General features: G+C 46.7%; 1 protein-coding gene and 1 pseudogene across 4 annotated transcripts in view; one reads left to right on the top strand and one right to left on the bottom strand.

The window, feature by feature from the left end:
* Positions 1-10: 10 nt before the first annotated feature.
* Fanca (FA complementation group A) overlaps positions 11-17,545 on the bottom strand; it is a 59,784-nt gene continuing 42,249 nt past the window's right edge. For 3 of the 4 annotated variants that reach the window (XM_069987820.1, XM_069987821.1, XM_069987822.1), the window contains 15 exons: positions 12,981-13,054; positions 12,429-12,557; positions 9,051-9,135; positions 7,196-7,344; positions 6,737-6,842; positions 6,598-6,657; positions 6,379-6,483; positions 5,161-5,273; positions 4,031-4,166; positions 1,814-1,876; positions 1,403-1,508; positions 833-908; positions 488-656; positions 305-397; positions 11-112 (listed from right to left, as the gene is read on the bottom strand). In XM_069987820.1, the coding sequence (XP_069843921.1) occupies positions 11-112; positions 305-397; positions 488-656; positions 833-908; positions 1,403-1,508; positions 1,814-1,876; positions 4,031-4,166; positions 5,161-5,273; positions 6,379-6,483; positions 6,598-6,657; positions 6,737-6,842; positions 7,196-7,344; positions 9,051-9,135; positions 12,429-12,557; positions 12,981-13,054 (1,566 nt within the window). Of the gene's footprint in view, positions 113-304; positions 398-487; positions 657-832; positions 909-1,402; positions 1,509-1,813; positions 1,877-4,030; positions 4,167-5,160; positions 5,274-6,378; positions 6,484-6,597; positions 6,658-6,736; positions 6,843-7,195; positions 7,345-9,050; positions 9,136-12,428; positions 12,558-12,980; positions 13,055-17,545 lie in introns of those variants that run through there. The other variant, XM_069987823.1, reaches the window with a different exon arrangement.
* Positions 14,734-16,293, top strand: LOC138803749 (small nuclear ribonucleoprotein E-like; annotated as a pseudogene).

The following is a 17,545-nucleotide window of genomic DNA, read 5'->3' as shown; positions in this document are numbered from 1 at the left end:
TCGAGCACATTCAGAAGAGATCAGGGTCCGGGTGGAGGAGGGGGTCAGCCTTCTGTCTGCCCAAGAGGGCAGCGCTCACCTCGGGGTCAGAGACTCCGTGACCTGCCACCAGCTGTGAAGAAATACATTGCTCAGCCCTTCAGCCAGTCAGGATGGCCCGAGTGAGCTGTCTGAAGACCATGGCACGCACAGGGAAGGCCTGGTGGGGACACTGAGTTCCCTGCCAGGCCATGGACATACAGCCAAGTGCTACAGATGCCCTCATTTCCCCAAAGTGCGGGTTAGCCCGGGGAAGGTGTGTTACCTCTGCCATGTTTGAAAAACTCTGTCTTGGGCATCGGGGTATTAACTGCAGTAGGAAAAGGCGGGCTTCCATTACCAGTTGAACAGGGTTGCCCTAGAGAAAAGATGGTAGTCACGGGGAGGTGTACTGAGCCAGGATCCCCAAATCCTTGGCAGGAACCACGTGGACAGCTGGGGAGCTCACTTGGAGAGGGGGCTGGCCCTGGGGCCGTGGGCTCCTGCTAGCACAGGATGAGGCAGCCCTCATCTCCCCGTCCACGAAGAGCTGAACCAGCTTGAAGTACATGTCTGCCGCAACATACAGGAAGGCCTCTTCCCTGACAACAGTGTCTTCATTGAAGTGGGACAAAAGACTAGAGGTAAAGAAGAGATTACAAAAGACTTGAAGGTAGAGAGAATGTCCACTCCTCTGTGGAAGTGACAGGCATTCTTCACCTACTGGGAGACCCTAGGAAAACAGCACCTTCTTACCACCCAGGCCCTATAGGCTAGGGTTCATTCTGTTGACCAGGAAGGTGGGTTTGGTTACCTGTAGAAGGCAAATGGCAGCAGCCTGATATGCTGATCTGGGGCCAGGCGGAGGAGGAGGTGCCCCAGGCCACCATCTGCAACACAGAGGGGCTCAATCAGCTGTGTGTCAGGGCCAGGCTCCCTTGGAGGGGAGATCTATGTCTAGTGACCAATGACGGCATAAGGTATCTGGTTCTGACATCTGTCAGTGCTGCAGGGAAAGAAGGGTCTGGGAAAACAAAGGAGAGCAAAGGCTGGGAGGTGGGCATGCAACCCCTACCCACCCCACACAACAGGCTTGGGGGTCCATTTCTCAGACCAGTAGCACTGCGGTCCTCCAAAGTGCTCTGATACAGACTTCTGTTGCTTTACATAAATGCATACTGAGTTTATAACTCTGCAGAAAGATAAACTTGAGAAAATGAGTTTGGAAAGTGAGCTCCCAGGAGGCCTTGTCCTCCGTCATTTGAAAGTTGCTCCTGAAGAGAATGATAGTCCCCTTTGGCATCGGATCAGCTAACATCTACCTACTGCAGGACAGGGCCACTTTCCTTCCATGTCAGGTCTCAGAAGACTCATGCTTGCTTACCTGTCTCTGTCAACTGGAAGAGTACAAGCCAGGACACCTTCCTCCTCTCCAAACATGCAAGGACCTCAGCACAGATGTCCACAGCCTTCGTGTAGTCCCTGGCATCCTATGGCCCACAGAGAAGACCAAGCTGATGTAATGCTGACCTCTGTACTGACTGAATAAGGCTGAATTCTTAAGAGCACTAGGGGGTCTTTACTCCTTCAAAATCTAGAACTTGTGACAGTGTAAGAAGTGTCGCCCAGGTCAGGTAAAAAGGTTTGTGTGTAAGGGGAAGCATGCACGTCAAGACACCCTAAGGAAGACAATGTAGCACAACCTGAGATACCCAGAGGACCATCTAGGATGCACTCTGGTATTGTAGCCTGGCCCCGGGGGTGTGGGGTGCCTCACCTGAAGAGTCTGACTTACGTCTGGGGTCAGATGTGATGACAGCAAGCCAGTCAGGGAGAAGAAAAGGAGGCAGACCAACAGCTGCAGGTGAGAGTAGGTCATATTCCCAACAGTTAGCCAGGGCTCTAACCCCTGCAAGACCTGACCTGTACAGCCCTCTGAGGAGCCTATAAGACTAGGGCCTTTGTTTTTGTTTTTTAAGGTGCCTGCCCTGGAGCTTGAACTCTGGGATTGTGCACTAACTTTGAGCTTATTTGCTGCTTAAGGCCAGCATTCTACCACTTGAGCCACAGCTTCACATCTGATTTTTCTTTTCTTTTTTTTTTTTTTAATAGTTGATTGGAGATAAGAGTCTCACAGGCTTTCCTACCCAGGTTGGCTTCAAACCACGATCCTTAGATCTCAGTCTCCTGAGTAGTTACAATTATAGGTGTGAGCTGCCAGCACCTTCCTTAGGGCCTAAGTCTTTTTTTTTTTTTTTTTTTTTTTTTTGTCGGTCATGGGACCTGAACTCTGGACCTGGGCGCTGTCCCTCAGCTCTTCAGGTCAAGGCTAGCACTCTACCACTTGAGCCATAGTGCCACTTCTGGCTTTTTCTACTTATGTGGTGCTGAGGAATTGAACCCAGGGCCTCATGCATGCAAGGCAAGCACTCTACCACTGAGCCACTTTCCCAGCCCCTAGGGCCTAAGTCTTTTTTTTTTTTTTTTTTTTTTTTTTTGTTGGTTGTGGGGCCTGAACTCTGGGTCTGGGCACTGTCCCTCAGCTCTTCAGCTCAAGACTAGTGCTCTACCACTTGAGCCACAGCGCCACTTCCGGCTTTTTCTGCTTATGTGGTGCTGAGGAATCAAACCCAGTGCCTCATGCATGCAAGGCAAGCACTCTACTGCTGAGCTACCTTCCCAGCCCCGGCCTAAGTCTTTTGAGTAGATCTTAGCAGGAAAAAAAAAATCTCCAGCCTGTCACTGTCTCCTAGCTTTTTTGTGCAAGGCTAACACTCCACCACTTGAGCCGATGCACCACTTCCAGCATGTGTGTATGTTTGGACCGCCTTCAAACTGCAAACCTCAGATTTCAGCCTCCTAAGTAGTTAGGATACCAGTGTGAGCCACCCAGCTTTTAGAAGATATTAAAAATAGTTTACTGCTGATGGGGCCTTTCATACTTGCCTCTGAATAGTTAAAAACTAAGGAAATTGTTAGGTGCTGGTGGCTCATGTCTAGCTACTTAGGAGATTGAGATCTGAGGATTGAAGTTTGAAGCCAGCCTGGGCTTGAGACTCTTATCTCTAACCAGCAAAAAGTCAGAAATGGAGGTGTGGCCTACGTGGTAAGAATGGTGCTAGCCTTTAGCAAAAAAGCAGAGGAACAGTGCCCAGCCCTGAATTTAATCCCCAGTACTGGCACCTGCCTCAATAAAAAAATAAAAATAAAAACAAACTTGCTAGAAAAGATGTGTTTTAAGAAAAATTCCATCTCAGCCAGGTGCCCCGGGCTCATGCCTTGTAATCCTAGCTACTCAGGAGGCTAAGATCTCAGGATTGTGGGGCAGGTTCAAAGCCAGTCCAGGCAGAAAAGTTTGTTAGAATCTTCTTTCCAGTAAACTACTCAGAAAAAGCCAGAAATGGTGCTGTGTATGGTGCAAGCAGTAGAGCACTAGCCTTGAACACAAAGAGGCTCAGAGGACAGCAGCCAAGCCCTGAGTTCAAGCCCGAGAACTGGCAAAAACAACAACAAAAAAATCTCCTTTGTACAATTATTTAGATTTTTTTTTTTTTTTTAAAAAAGAACTCCATGTCATGCTAGGCACTAGTTCATACCCAACTTATTCAGGAGGCTGAAAGGACTGTGGTTTGAAGCTAACCTGGACAGAAAAGTTCGGAAGGCAGAAAGTCAGATTGGAGGTGTGGCTCAAATGTTGAGAGTACCATCTGAAGCCAGGTGCCAGTAATCCTAGTTAATCAGGAGGCTGAGATCTGAGAATCGTGGTTCAAAGGGAAGGAAAGTCCATTAACTCCTATCTCCAAGGATCTTACCACCAGAAAACCAGAAGTAGCGCTGTGGCTCGCTTTGAGCTGAAGAGGTCAGGGACAGTGCCCAGGCCCAGAGTTTAAGCCCATGACGACCAAAATTTTAAAAAGTACCAGCTGAACAACTAAGCCAAGCACACTTGAGTCCAAGCTTGTGTCCCGAGCTCAGACCCCACTACTAAAAAAAAAAAAATTCCAGGTCTTGCCTCCTCTGTTTCACAGTCCAGCCTCTTTAGTTGTCTCCTGATGTTTTCCTTTTCAACTTCTTTAACCGCAAAGTGCAGAGAAGCAGCTGAGACCCAGGGCAGGTGGGGTGCAGGGGAAGCTGAGTCAGAGAAGAAACTGGGAGACAGAGAAACATGTGATTACAGAGCCTGATTATTATCCCTTTGTCATACCACTGGCAACCAAGTATCATCTGGCCTAGTAGCCAGGGCCTGCCTTTCCATCAGGGGACTTGGAGTCAGCAGATGTGAGGCTTATGTCAGCCCTATAGCTGTGCATGAGGACCCAGCAGGCACAGTATTGGCCTTGCACACTAGATTGCTGCTCTACGTCAAGGCATTCTGAGAGGAAAAGCTCTGTTCGCCTTGACGTAGGCTCTTGGGAGTCCAGCTCTCTGAGCTTGGAAGAGGCTTGGCACCACTAAAGCCTCAGTACCCTTGGTACTTGCCAGGGACAGAGGGGGTTCAGCAGCTATATCACTACACAAATGTGGTAGTGCCCATTTTCAGCATAGTAAAAGTCTGGCAGAAAAGTAGTGAAACAATGCAGGAGTGTAAAAAACTTTAAAACAATCATCTATCATCATGGAATTAGGCATGCTTTCCCCATTTGCTGAGCAGGATTTGGGCCCTCTAGCCATGTGGGACCCAAAGGCATTGTGAAGATATTCTCCATGGAGGCAGATGGGACCCAGGGGTCCTGCTGAGGCCCTCAAGAGACAACTTGTGCCAGGCGCTGGTGGCTCACGCCTGTCATCCTGGCTACTCAGGAGGCTGAGATCTGAGGATGGAGTTTCAAAGCCAGCCTGGTCAGGAAAGTCCATGAAACTCATCTCCAATTAACTACCCCTAAAGCTGGAAGTAGAGCTATGACTCAAGTGGTAGAGTGCTAGCCTTGAGCAAAAGAAGCTTAAGGACAGAGACCAGACCCTGAGTTAAAGCCCAGGACCAAGAAAAAAACAAAACACTGAGCTGCTCAGTCAAATAAAAGCCTGTCAACTTGGTTCTTCCTTATTCACACAAGTCCTGTAGCAGCTGCAACCTGCATATCTAGAAACAACCCAAACCCGGCCCGAGCAGCGGGCTACTCCCATCCCACTACCAATGCTCACTTGCTGGCAAAGTCCCGGGCTGCCTTTAGCCTGCGAAACTCTCGTGGAAGCTCATCCTGGAAGCATTTCCCCCAGCGACTGCACAAGACCGGCTCTAGGCTTGTCCACCATGACTCATGGGAAAAGAAAGGCCAGCAGTCAGATGAGACCAGCTATATTTTCAATAACTGGGAAGACTGTACCCCAGGCAACAACCGAGAGCTCTCTGCATTTGAAACTTAAAGCAATTCCTGTTCTCCAGAACAAGGGAAGGGAGGGCCCTACCTGAGAACCTGAAAGAAAAGTTGGCCGCTCTGCCCTGGGTGGCCGGCCTGCTCCCCAGTGCCTAAACAAATAGCTCATCCACCGTGGACTATACAGTGACAGGACTGGCAACTGCTGTAACAAGTACATGCAGTCTTGAAATGCTAGACCAGATAAAAGCAGCACCACACAGGGTCAGAGTGTTGAGATGTGTGCAGATGGCAGCCATTATGGCCTCCAGTGAACACAGCAGGACAGGGACTCTAGTGGGGTAGCCAGTTGCTCTAGAAAATTAAAGACATGGGCTGGGAAGGTGGCTCAGTGGTAGAGCGCTTGCCTTGCAAGCATGAGGCCCTGGGTTCGATTCCTCAGCACCACATAAACAGAAAAAAAGCTGGAAGTGGCGCTGTGGCTCCAGTGGTAGAGCGCTAGCCTTGAGCTGAAGAGCTGAGGGACAGCACCCAGACCCAGAGGTCAGGCCCCATGACCGGCAAAAAAATAAAAAGACATGGCTGGGCGCCAGTGGCTCACACCTGTAATCCTAGCTACTCTGAGGATGGTGGTTCAAAGCCAGACTGGGCAGCAAAGTCTGTGACATTCTTATCTCCAATTAACCACTAAAAACTGGAAGTGATGCTGTGGTTCAAAGTGGTAGAGCACTAGCCTTGAGCAAAAATTGCTCAAGGACAGTGCCCAGGCCCTGAGTTCAAGGCCTACCACTGACAAAAGAAAAAAAAGATAAGAAAATTGAAGACATGTCCTCTGCCGTGGGCCTGTTTATCCTTACATATCTTAAATTATAGCCAGAATGGGACACTGTGAGAAATGGAGTCCCCTCACATGGAGAAACACCTCAGCATAGCAAGCATGGTGGCTCATGCTTGTAATCCCAACACCTGGGAAGATGAGGAAGAAGGTTCACAAATTTGAGAAAAGCCTAGGCTAAATATTGACCCCCGAGATGGCCGGGCTTACCAGTGCAGAGGTCAGAATCAGGGGGCACTTGGTCTGGCACTCCATCAGAATGAGATTGGCCGTCAGTGAGGGGTCTGGGCTATGTAAACAGGCACTGAGGAGTCCCTGCAACAGAGTACACCATAGCTCGGCAGCCTGCCAGAGCCCACCCGCCATGAGAACCTAGACCCGAGGGCACTCATCCCAAGGGTCCCTGAGGCCACAGTATGCGTGGGTTACCCTGAAGAAGTGGACGGTGATGTCCTCAGTCAGTGTACCACCACGGCAACAGCAGTTTTTCTGTAAAACATTTCAATAAGGCAAACGAGTAGAGCTGGCAGTGAGGGGGGAGGCTGGCATGTAGAGCATCTGCACCTACCAACTCAGAATTGACCAGGTGAAAGAACTCCTCACAGCTGGCGGTGACAGGCTGTCTGGTCTTCAGGCTGCCAACAAGAACAGTTGGAGGCAGGCGGAGGAGAAGCCTTGGGAGGAATGGGTCATGTCACAGCTGTTCCCACTGACCCTGCCCAAGCCCTGGGTTCTGAGCACAAAAGTGTCTCTGCCCCCAACCTGGGCTTAAGCTGGAGCAGACACTTTGTCTCTCTCTCCATATATATGCATATATATTTGTGTACAACACGTAGAAGGGTGCCCCATGGCCGAATGAGGCACAACTGGAGGGTGAAACCTAAACAGCAGAAGTGTACATCTTGGAGTATGTGGAATTACCTTTAACCCAAAGCACCCTTAATACCATTCCAGGCTTAGCATGGAAAGACAGAAACAAGAACTAGCAGAATGAAACTCAAAAGGAATTGTGGTGCTGCCCTGGTACCGTTTGCACATGAGGAGCTCCTGCTGCCTCCTGAGGCTGGAGGCTACACTGCCTCCACGCTCCAGGGCCTGGAGCCTCCTGCAGAACACAGCGAAGAGAAAGGGTCTCTGGGAGCAGCCCCATTCCAGTTCTAGGTCCACAATCATCTCCTAGAAAAACATGTAACCAGACTCAGGGCAGAAAGTTGTCAAGGCCTGCTGTGAGTCTCAGACAGGAGCCCCAGGGGATGAGCTTGGGAGAGAGATTTTCACAGGGATGAAGGTAGCAAGAGCACAAGCTCTTTTACTTGGAACCATTCTCCCCTCCCATCCCGGCTTCTGTTAAGAATTCATTTGTCACTTTCTCTGGCTACACCATGTGTGGTTTCAGAGGGTAAGGAGAAAAGACTGGAAAATCCAGTTCCTTCTTTACCCAGAGTCCACCTATAAGCACAGAGCCCCAACTTGTAGGTGAGAGAGAACACATGGTCAGAGCCCCTGCCAGACACTGCGGGCATGGTGCGGAGACAAGCAGCAGCAGGACCAGCTGTATTTCTAAGTGGAGTAGGCCAGGTAGGCTGGGTTCTGAGGGAGGAGGAAGGAGGCTGGGGACAGCAAGCAGCAACGGGACTGGCAGGGGGTGGCATGTGCTGACCGAAGGTGCCCAGGTACATCCTGTCGACATCGAGTCACAGCCCATGCAGTGGCTCCCTCCTTCCTCCAAACCCAAAGAGGGTGGATGGGGAGGAGAGAGGTTAAGGTGAGGGGGAAGAGACTGTGGTTCGCTTCCTCTGTAGGATGTTTACCATATGTTTGAATGGATTCCCCAAGTACTCACAACCTATGGTTTTTTACTCCCCATATTTAAAAATTCAGGCCCTTGAAAAATGTCCGCTGGAATCAACAAATAGCATTTTATCAAATAAAACCACACATGTCTGTTATGGTTTATATCTACACATCCTCAAAGGCCGTAAGCTTCCGGCTTGATCCCCAAAGTGTTCAGAGGTTACTAGGTCATGACAGCTCTGGCCTCAACAGGTACGGATTAATCAAGTGATAGATCCGTAGCGGAACGAAGCCTGGGGAGGCGGTAGAAACTTAAGATGAGACCTAGTTAGAGGAAGGTTACTGGGTGCTTGTTTTGTTTCCAGTCTCTCCTTATTTCTTAGCCCCCACAAGACAGGTAGCTCTGCGTACATACTAGGACTCCTACCCACTAGGACTTCCTACTTCCTACTTCCTCGAGACTTTTCAAACAAGGAGCCAAAAATCTTTCCTCCTCTAAGTTGATGTGCCTAAGTATTTAGTAACAACAACAGAAGAGCTAACAAATGCATGCTCCCAGGACAACCAAGTGGGCACAGTGGCATGGAGGCAGGAGGAAGGCTTCCAAACACTCCAGAATCAATGGAGAGATATTGCTGAGATACATACTCATGTGAAGTGTGAGCACACAGGTGCATGCTCGCAGGAGGTGTGATCACAGAGATACAAAATGCTCATGTGGTGTAAGCACACAGGTGCACACTCACTGATGCCCTGTCTCTCCCATAGGCTGCAGAACCCTGGAAGCCTGCAACTCCCATACTCTCTTGTCTTCTGCCAAACTGAAACTCGTTCTTGTCTTTTCTAAGAGTGTGATGCTCAGTGGAGCAGCCAGGAGTTAGAGAAGATCATGGAGCAACTCTACTGCCAACACTGCACTACGTGTCTGTGATGCTCATCTGTAGAACTACTTCAGACACACACTCTGGATCTCAGCCACAGTCTGGATGACCTGAGTTTCCACTCTACTTGGTAATATGACACCAGTATGGAAGTCTGTCATAAACACCTCACCAGGGGACACTTACACAATGAATACGCTAACTCACCTGCAGCCTGGAGAGAATATCCACATTTCCCTTGCGGCTGCCAAGGACTAAATGAGCATCCTCCATGTGGCCATAACTTCTGGACCTGCAAATGAGACGGGAAAGCCTGCTCAGCACTTCCTGAGAGTGTTGCAGTACCCAATTTTCCTCATGCCTCCAGAGCTGAGTGGATATGTGTACCATAGCACAGTAGTTAGCAACAAATAAAACCCAAGGAAGTACTAGTAGCCCAAAGGAGTGATATACCATGACCAAGTGAGATTTAGCCAAAAATGCAAGGCTGGGGCTGGGAAGGTGCCTTAGTGGAAGAGTGCTTGCCTTGAGTGCAGGAGGCCCTGGGTTTGATTCCTCAGCACCACATAAGCAGAAAAGCCAGAAGTGGCGCTGTGGCTCAACTGGTAGAGTGCTAGCCTTGAGCTGAAGAGCTGAGGGACAGCACCCAGGCCCAGAGTTCAGGCCCAACAACCGACAAAAAAATAAATAAATAAAAATAAAAATTATTCTTTAATATAACAATAAAACTAGGAAAGGGGAACTCCTCAAGTGTCAGGACATCTACGAAATCCATAGCTACCAGAAAACTTACTGATGAAAGACTGAAACTTTCCCCTTAAGATCAGGTCCAAAGCTGGGAAGGTGGCTCAGTGGTAGAGCGTTTGCCTTGCATGCATGAGGCCCTGGGTTTGATTCCTCAGCAGCACATAAGCAAAAAGAAAAAAGCCGGAAGTGGCACTGTGGCTCAAGTGGTAGAGCGCTAGCTTTGAGCTGAAGAGCTGAGGGACAGTGCCCAGGCCCAGAGTTCAGGCCCCATGACCGGACCCAAAAACAAAAACAAAAACAAAAACAAAAACAAAAAAAAAAACATTGCATGTCTAAACATAAACCATGTATAATCTAAAAATGAAAACAGAGCAATAATTCTTATAAAAATAGCATTGAAAATAATTAAATTCTTAGGAATTAATTTAACCAAGGACACTGAAGAGTAGATATTATTGAAAAGTCAGGAAACAGCTGAGCAACTGGTGGCTCACACCTGTAATCCTAATATTTAGGAAGCCGAGATCTGAAGATCAGTGTGAAGCCAGTAGGGGCAGGAAAGTCTTCTACCCATCCAAAAGCAGGAAAGTCTCTCTACCCACCCAAAAGTGGAAGTGTGGGTCAAGTAGTAAAGCAGTAGCTTTGAGCAGATTAAAAAAAAATTTTAGGCATCAGTGGCTTACACCTGTAATCCTAGCTGCTCAGGACACTGAGATCTGAGGATTTTGGTTTAAAGCCAGACTAGGCATCTGAGAAACTTTTTTAGCCAGTCCTGGGCTCTGTCCCTGAGCCTTTGTACTCAAGGCTAGCACTCTACCACTTGAGACTCAGCGACATTTCTAGCAAGGAGTAATTATTGGAGATAAGATAACCCTGCCTGGGTTGGCTTTAAACTGCAATCCTCAAATCTCAGCTTCCTGATTAGCTAGGATTATAGGCAAGAGCCACTGGTGCCTTGCTTTGAGAAACTCTTATCTCAGGCAAAAAGCTGGAAATGGAGGCATGGCTCAAGCAATGGAGTGCCATCCTTGAGCAAAAAGAACTAAGGGACAGTACTCAGGCTCCAGTTCAAACCCCAGTAATGGCACACCCTCTCTACACACACAAAAGCCAGAAAATAGTAGCAGTGCTGATGATGGTTCGTTAAACTTAAAATCCTTTATTGCAGGTGGAAATGTAAAATGGTAAAGCAAGATGTGCAAAGTATTATGGTAGTTCCTTGAAAAAAAGTTCCCATATAACCCAGCAATTCTAGTCATATGCATATTCCCAAGAAAAATTAAAACACAGCACCCATTAAAAAAAATGTTCATGGCAGCAGTATTCATACTTTACCTGTGAGGCCATCAATGAAAGAATGATTTAAGAAAATGTGGAGTATTCTTCAATATGCAATGATAAAATAAAGTACTGACTCTTGCTACAGCAGAGATGAACCTCAAAAACAATTTGCTAAGCCAGGCACTGGTGGCTCATGCCTGTAACCCTTGCTACTCAGGAGGTTGAGATCTGAGGATCACAGTTCAAAGCCAGCCTACAGCTAGAAAAGTCGGAGAGAGTCTCATCTCCAATTAAACACAAAAAGCTGGAAGTAGAGCTGTGCCTCAAGTTGTAGGTGCTAGTCTTGAGCAAAAAGGCTCAGGGACAGCACCCAGAACCTGAGTTCAAGTCCCACAAAAAAAAAAAATTTGCTTGAAGCTTGACTCAATCAGTAGAGCACCTGTCTAGCAAGCATGAAGCCATGAGTTCAACCCTATGTTCTGTGAAGTAAGCCAGACATAAAGGTCTCATAAGACTCTACATAAAATGTTCAGAATAGGCAATTCCTCAGGCAGGAAATGGGACATGAGCAGCCCAGTCACTGACATGGGCCTCATCTGCCACACTTGTGCATACACCACACTTGGCTCCAATTTCACTTTGCTTGGTGCATGTTGTTCTCAGCCACTAAGTTCCAGTAGGAAGAATTCCATACTGCACAGTGGCCAAGCCTGTCATCTCAATAACTCAGGAGGTTGGATAGGAGGATGTCCCTTTCCAGGCCAGTCTGGGCTACATAGAGAGACCTTCTAACAGCACTGATCATGCTGGAACAGCCACACAGAAGCTAGACAGTGCTTTTGAATGTCCTTGTGGAAGACAAAGGGGAGCTTGTCCTGTGGAATCTTGAGCAATGATCTGCCTGCACAGTGTAAAATTATGCTTTTGGTTTTCAATGTTGGGGGTTAGGCAAGTGCTCTATTAATGAGGTATGGCCTCAGCCTTAGGATTTTTTTTTTTCCTTTTTCCTCCAATACTGGAGCATGAACTCAAGAATTCACTATCTATCCCTTGTGCTCAGCCTTTTCTGGTTAGTAAGAAGTAGACTTTTGGACTTTTCTGCCACAGATGGCTCTGAATGCAAGCTTATGGGTCTCAACTTCCTGAGTAATGAGGATTACTAACATAAACCACTGGCACTTAGATTTGAATTCTTTTATGATTATCAAATAATGTGGTTTATTACCTACAACTTAGAGAACAGAACCTAGTGACCTAATGGTCACTGCTAGGGTAACAGGCAGAACCTGTGAGTTGCTAGCACAGGTTTGAGGTGCAATGACAGACCACTTCAGAAGGGAGACATGCCCAGGAGGGACCATGCCACTTGAAAAACTGCCTGTCCCACTGTTCACATTTGCTGATCCCAAACTCCAGGTGCAAAAAAGAACCAAGCCATACATACAAACCGTTGATCCAGAGATCAGACTCATGTGCAGTGTCTTCCGGAGACACTTTGGGTGAAGTGACGGGACTGAGAGCATGATCATATGTTCTCAGAAGCATCACATGACTGACCCTTGGTAGAAGTCCATCAGCTCACTGACAAGAACTGTGCAGGCCACTTCCAGGTCTCCGCTGCAGCCCCCTGAAGCCAGGGGTGCCAGCAAATAGTGCTCATGGATTGCCCACTGATGGAAGTCCTGTCTGCAACAGCAAACATCTGGATCAGTCCTGAGAAATGCTGCTTGACAGTCTGCAGCTGCCTCCACCCTCCACAAAGAGCACACACCCCAACAGCCACGGCTGCCTCCACCCTCCACAAAGAGCACACACCCCAATTAGTTTTTTGACTAAAGGAATGTTGTGTTCTAATGTTAGCTAACTGGAAGATTAATTATAGGAGGACATGATGGCACAGACCTAAGATGACAAAGAGACTGGGACTGGGAGAGGGGGGGGGTTGGGTGAGGAGGCAGGGGGAGGCTGGGAAGGATAAACAAAGGAGGAGGCTACAATGCTTGATAAAAAATGTACTCATTATCTCGCCCATGTAACTGTAACCCCTCTGTACAGTATTTTAACAATAAAAAATCTTAAAAAAAAAAGTAGCTCTCTTCCATCACTCACCTCTCCACATCTGAAAGAACATCAGCTCCAGGCTCAATGTCCAGTTCCAGTTGCAGCCAATCCCTGTAAGTTAACTACAAGACACAGGGCAAAGTCAGTTTATAAATACTTGCCATTTGTAGTAAAGTCAAAGATCTGTACCCTATGTTATGATGAAACTGCAACTGAGTATTGAGGAAGAAAACCATCCTCATCCTTTTCATTTTTGGTTAGTCCTGGGGTTTGCCGTTTTTATTTTTTGTCGGTTGTGGCGCCTGAACTCTGGACCTGGGCACTGTCCCTGAGCTCTTCAGCTCAAGGCTAGTGCTCTACCACTTGAGCCACAGCACCGCTTCCAGCTTTTTCTGCTTTTGTGTTGCTGAGAAAGCGAACCAGGGCCTCAGGCGTGCAAGGCAAGCACTCTACCACTGAACCACCTTCCCAGTCCCTAGTCATGGGGTTTGAACTCAGTGTCTGTGCGTTCTAAGCTTTTTCACTCAAGGCAATCACTCTACCACTTTGAGTCACAGCACCACTTCTAGTTTTCTGAGAGTTAAATGGAGATAAGAGTCTCAAGAACTTTCCTGCTTGGGCTGGCTTTGAACTGTGATACTCAGAGTAGGATCCTGAGTTTGGATTTCAAGCATGACCCACAGTTTTTAGGTTTGTTTTTTTGTTTTTAAAGGTAAACAGAGAAAGTTTAGTTAAAAGAAAACCGTAAAAGTTAGAAAGACTCTCCACTCAGAGAGGGGATTCAAAGAGGAGGTCCTGTCCTTACTTTTTTTTTTTTTGGTCGGTCATGGGGCCTGAGCTCTGGGCCTGGGCACTGTCCCACAGCTTTGCAGCTCAAGGCTAGTACTCTACCACCTAAGCCCACATTACCACTTCTGGCTATTCCTGCTTATGTGATGCTTAGAAATCGAACCCAGAGCCTCATGCATGCAAAGCAAGCTCTCTACCACTGAGCCACCTTCGAGCCCCCATCCTTTTTTTTTTTTTTTGCTGGTCATGGGCCTGAACTCTGAGCCTAGGGGCTGTGCCACTGCTCTTCAGCTCAAGGCTAGAACTCTACCAACTTGAGCCACAGTGCCACTTCCAGCTTTTTTCTGCTTATGTGGTGATGAGGAATCGAACCCAGAGCCTCATGCATGCAAGGCAAGCACTCTACCACTGAGCCACCTTCCCAGCCCCCCACATCCTTACTTTTTGACCAAGGAAATGATCTATTCTTACACCCATTCCCTAAACAGGGAACCCAAATCTCCTACGGCAAATGCTTTGGACCAAAAATGATATAAATTTCAGTTGTTTGGATTATAAATATTAGACCTTTAAAAATTCCAAATATATAAAGGCCACACTTCTAGAATGTATTTCACACTAAACCCAAAGAGATGAACAATAAGACACAGAAACTGATACTAGGCAGGCACAGGTGGCTCATGACTGTAATCCTAGCTACTCAGGAGGCTGAGATCTGAGGATCTCAGTTCAAAGCCAGCCCAAGCAGGAAAAGTCCTTGACACTCTTTATCCCAATAAACCACTCAGAAAACTGGAAGTGGCACTATGGCTTAAGTGGTAGAGTGCTTGCCTTGAGCTGAGGAGCTGAAGGACAGCGCCCAGGCCCAGAGTTCAAGCCCCACAACAGGCAAAAAAAAAAAAAAAAAAAAAAAAGAAATTGATACTATTTATGACCTCTGAATATGAAGCTAACTAAAATTGTCCTAAATTTGCCTAGTTTCAAATGGCTAACCCGTGTGACTTGTAAGTCTATGCCATTAGACTTCAATGTAATAAACAATAAGCTTTTTTTGCTTGTTTGTTTTTCCCATTGATTATGGGGCTCGAACTCTGGGCCTGGACACTGTCCCGAGTCTTTTGTTCAAGGCTAGCACTCTACTACTTTAAGCCACAGCACTACTTCCTGTTTTTGAGTGGTTAACTGGAGATAAGAGTCTCACAGAGGCTGGGAAGGTGGCTCAGTGGTAGAGCGCTTGCCTTGCATACATGAGGCCCTGGGTTGGATTCCTCAGCACCACATAAGCAAAAAAGAAAAAAGCCGGAAGTGGTGCTGTGGCTCAAGTGGTAGAGTGCTAGCCTTGAGCTGAAGAGCTGAGGGACAGCACCCAGGCCCAGAGTTCAGGCCCCACGACCGGAACCCCCCAAAAAAAAGAGTCTCACAGAGACTCTTCTGCCTGGAACCATAATCCTCAGATCTCAGCCTCCTGAGTAGGTAGGATAACAGGTCACCAATGCCCAGCAAACAACATGGTTTAAATATTCAAAGCAATTTATTTCCTCTATGACGTTGTTAGTTCCACAAATCAATGTGAACTAACCTCAGCACTTCCTATGACTCATAAAATAAACCCTGACATACATGTTCCCATGAAGGCCAAGGCCACAGCCCTGTGCAGAGGACCCCCACTGGGCACCCGATAGCAAGGCTGCAGTTGCTCACTGTTCTCACTCTAGGCACCGTGCCATACCCACACTTGTGAGCTAGCATATCTAACATTAACCGGTTTGATAAAACTTGTTTCCAGTGGCTTCACTTGTAACCCTAGGTACTCCAGGAGGCTGAGACCTAGAAGATTATAGTTCAAAGACAGTCTTAGTAGGAAAGTCCATGAGACTGTGCTTCTAATTACCAGCAAAAAGGCAAACTAGAGACATGATTCAAATAGTAGTGACAGAAAGCAAGTGTAGCAAGCATAAGGAACCCTGAGTTCAAGCCCCAGTACTGGGGGGAAATTTTTTTTTCAAAGTTTTAATGAAGAAAAGAAAAATCATAAAAAGTACATTGTACAATACAAAAAATGGTATTTAAAAATATCAGAAAAGGTAGAACAGCCATTTGTATACAAACTTTGGTTCTGAAATGGAAATAATTTGATAAATGACCTTACAACATTGGTCTGAGGAAAAAGAAAAACAGTGATTAACTATAAGAATATGAGAGGAGTGCTGATCCGTGTGGCCTTTGTAAGATTCCACCATACCGTGGCCAGGGCCAAAAAGGTGCAGAAGGTGATGGTGCAGCCCATCAATCTTATCTTCAGATTTTTACAAAATAGATCTCGGATTCCGGTGTGGCTCTATGAGCACGTGACTATGCGGATAGAGGGCTGCATCATTGGTTCTGATGAATACATGAACCTTGTGTTAGATGATGCAGAAGAAATTCATTCTAAAACAAAGTCAAGAAAACAACTGGGTCGGATCATGTTAAAAGGAGATAATATTACTCTACTACAAAGTGTCTCCAACTAGAAATGATCAATGAAGTGAGAAGTTATTAAGAATCTTATACAGTGTTTTTTTGTTTTTTGTTTTTTAATGTTCTTTGCTGGGAATCTAAGAAAACATCTGTTCATATTGTTTGATGAGCCCCGTTGTTAGTGTGCACAGTTCTGATGACCTTGTGTTATCATCAGGTGACAATAAATGCCTTGGGATTGTTTTTATTAAAAAAAAAAAAAGAATATGAGAGGATAAAAGAGGAAAAAGCACAATTGGGAGGGGAAGCAGAAAAGATAAGACAAATAAGGCAAGAGGGACAAGAGTTATATATCACCAGGAACTATATAAGAAAGCCAACTGCTTTCCTTACTGAGAAATTGTAAACAAAATACTAATCTACACTTATAGATGATCTTTTGCTATCCAACTGGGTGATAACAAATCTAAGTAAATACTTTCAAATACTTTATGGCTTATTTACATGGGATTAGGCATAACTAGAGAAATCTTGTTTTAAACTCATAATAAATATTTTGTGAATACATCATTTACTACACCGTCAGGAGTCCCAGGCTGAAGGAAGGAATTTTTTTTTTTTAAAGGGGAAAGTGGGGGCCAGTGGCTCACGCCTATAATCCTAGCAACTCTGGAGGCTGAGATCCGAGGATCATGGTTTGAAGTCAGCCCAGGCAGGAAAGTCCATGAGACTTATCTCCATTTAATCCCCAGAAAACTGGAAGAGGCACTGTGTAAGTGGTAGAGCTCTAGCCTTGAACATAAAAGCTCAGGGACAGAGCCCAAGCCCTGAGTCCAGACCCCATGACCAACAAAAAAAAAAAAGGGAAAACAGTTGAACTTTTTCCCTAACAAAATGATGCAAGCACCTTAAGAAATGAGTGATAGGGGGCTGATGGTGGTAACTGTTCCTGGCAGGCAGACACTCAGTACACCATGAGGCCTGGCAAGTGTTCAAATAGGGTTTATTCATCCTTCAAGACTTTTGCAGAGGGCTGGGAAGGTGGCTCAGTGGTAGAATGCTTGCCTTGCATGCATGAGGCCCTGGGTTTGATTCCTCAGCACCACATAAGCAGAAAAAGCTGGAAGTGGTGCTGTGCTCAAGTATTAAAGTGCTAGCCTTGAACTGAAGAGCTGAGGGACAGCACCCAGGCCCAGAGTTCAGGCCCCACAACTGACAAAAAAAAAAGATTTTTGCAGAAAGTAACTGTCGGAAGAACCTAGGCAAAGCACAGTATTTACTATAGCTGTACAGTCTCAGTGAGAGCTTTCAGCCAGACCAAGTGCATGTGTCTTACACATATTATACACACACACAAACACACA

The sequence above is a fragment of the Dipodomys merriami genome, unplaced genomic scaffold, assembly GCF_024711535.1.
Source record: "Dipodomys merriami isolate MVZ:Mamm:240054 unplaced genomic scaffold, mDipMer1.0.p SCAF_348, whole genome shotgun sequence".
NCBI lineage: Eukaryota > Metazoa > Chordata > Mammalia > Rodentia > Heteromyidae > Dipodomys > Dipodomys merriami.
Note: the sequence above shows the minus strand (reverse complement) of the source record. Positions and strands in the feature narration are given on the sequence as shown.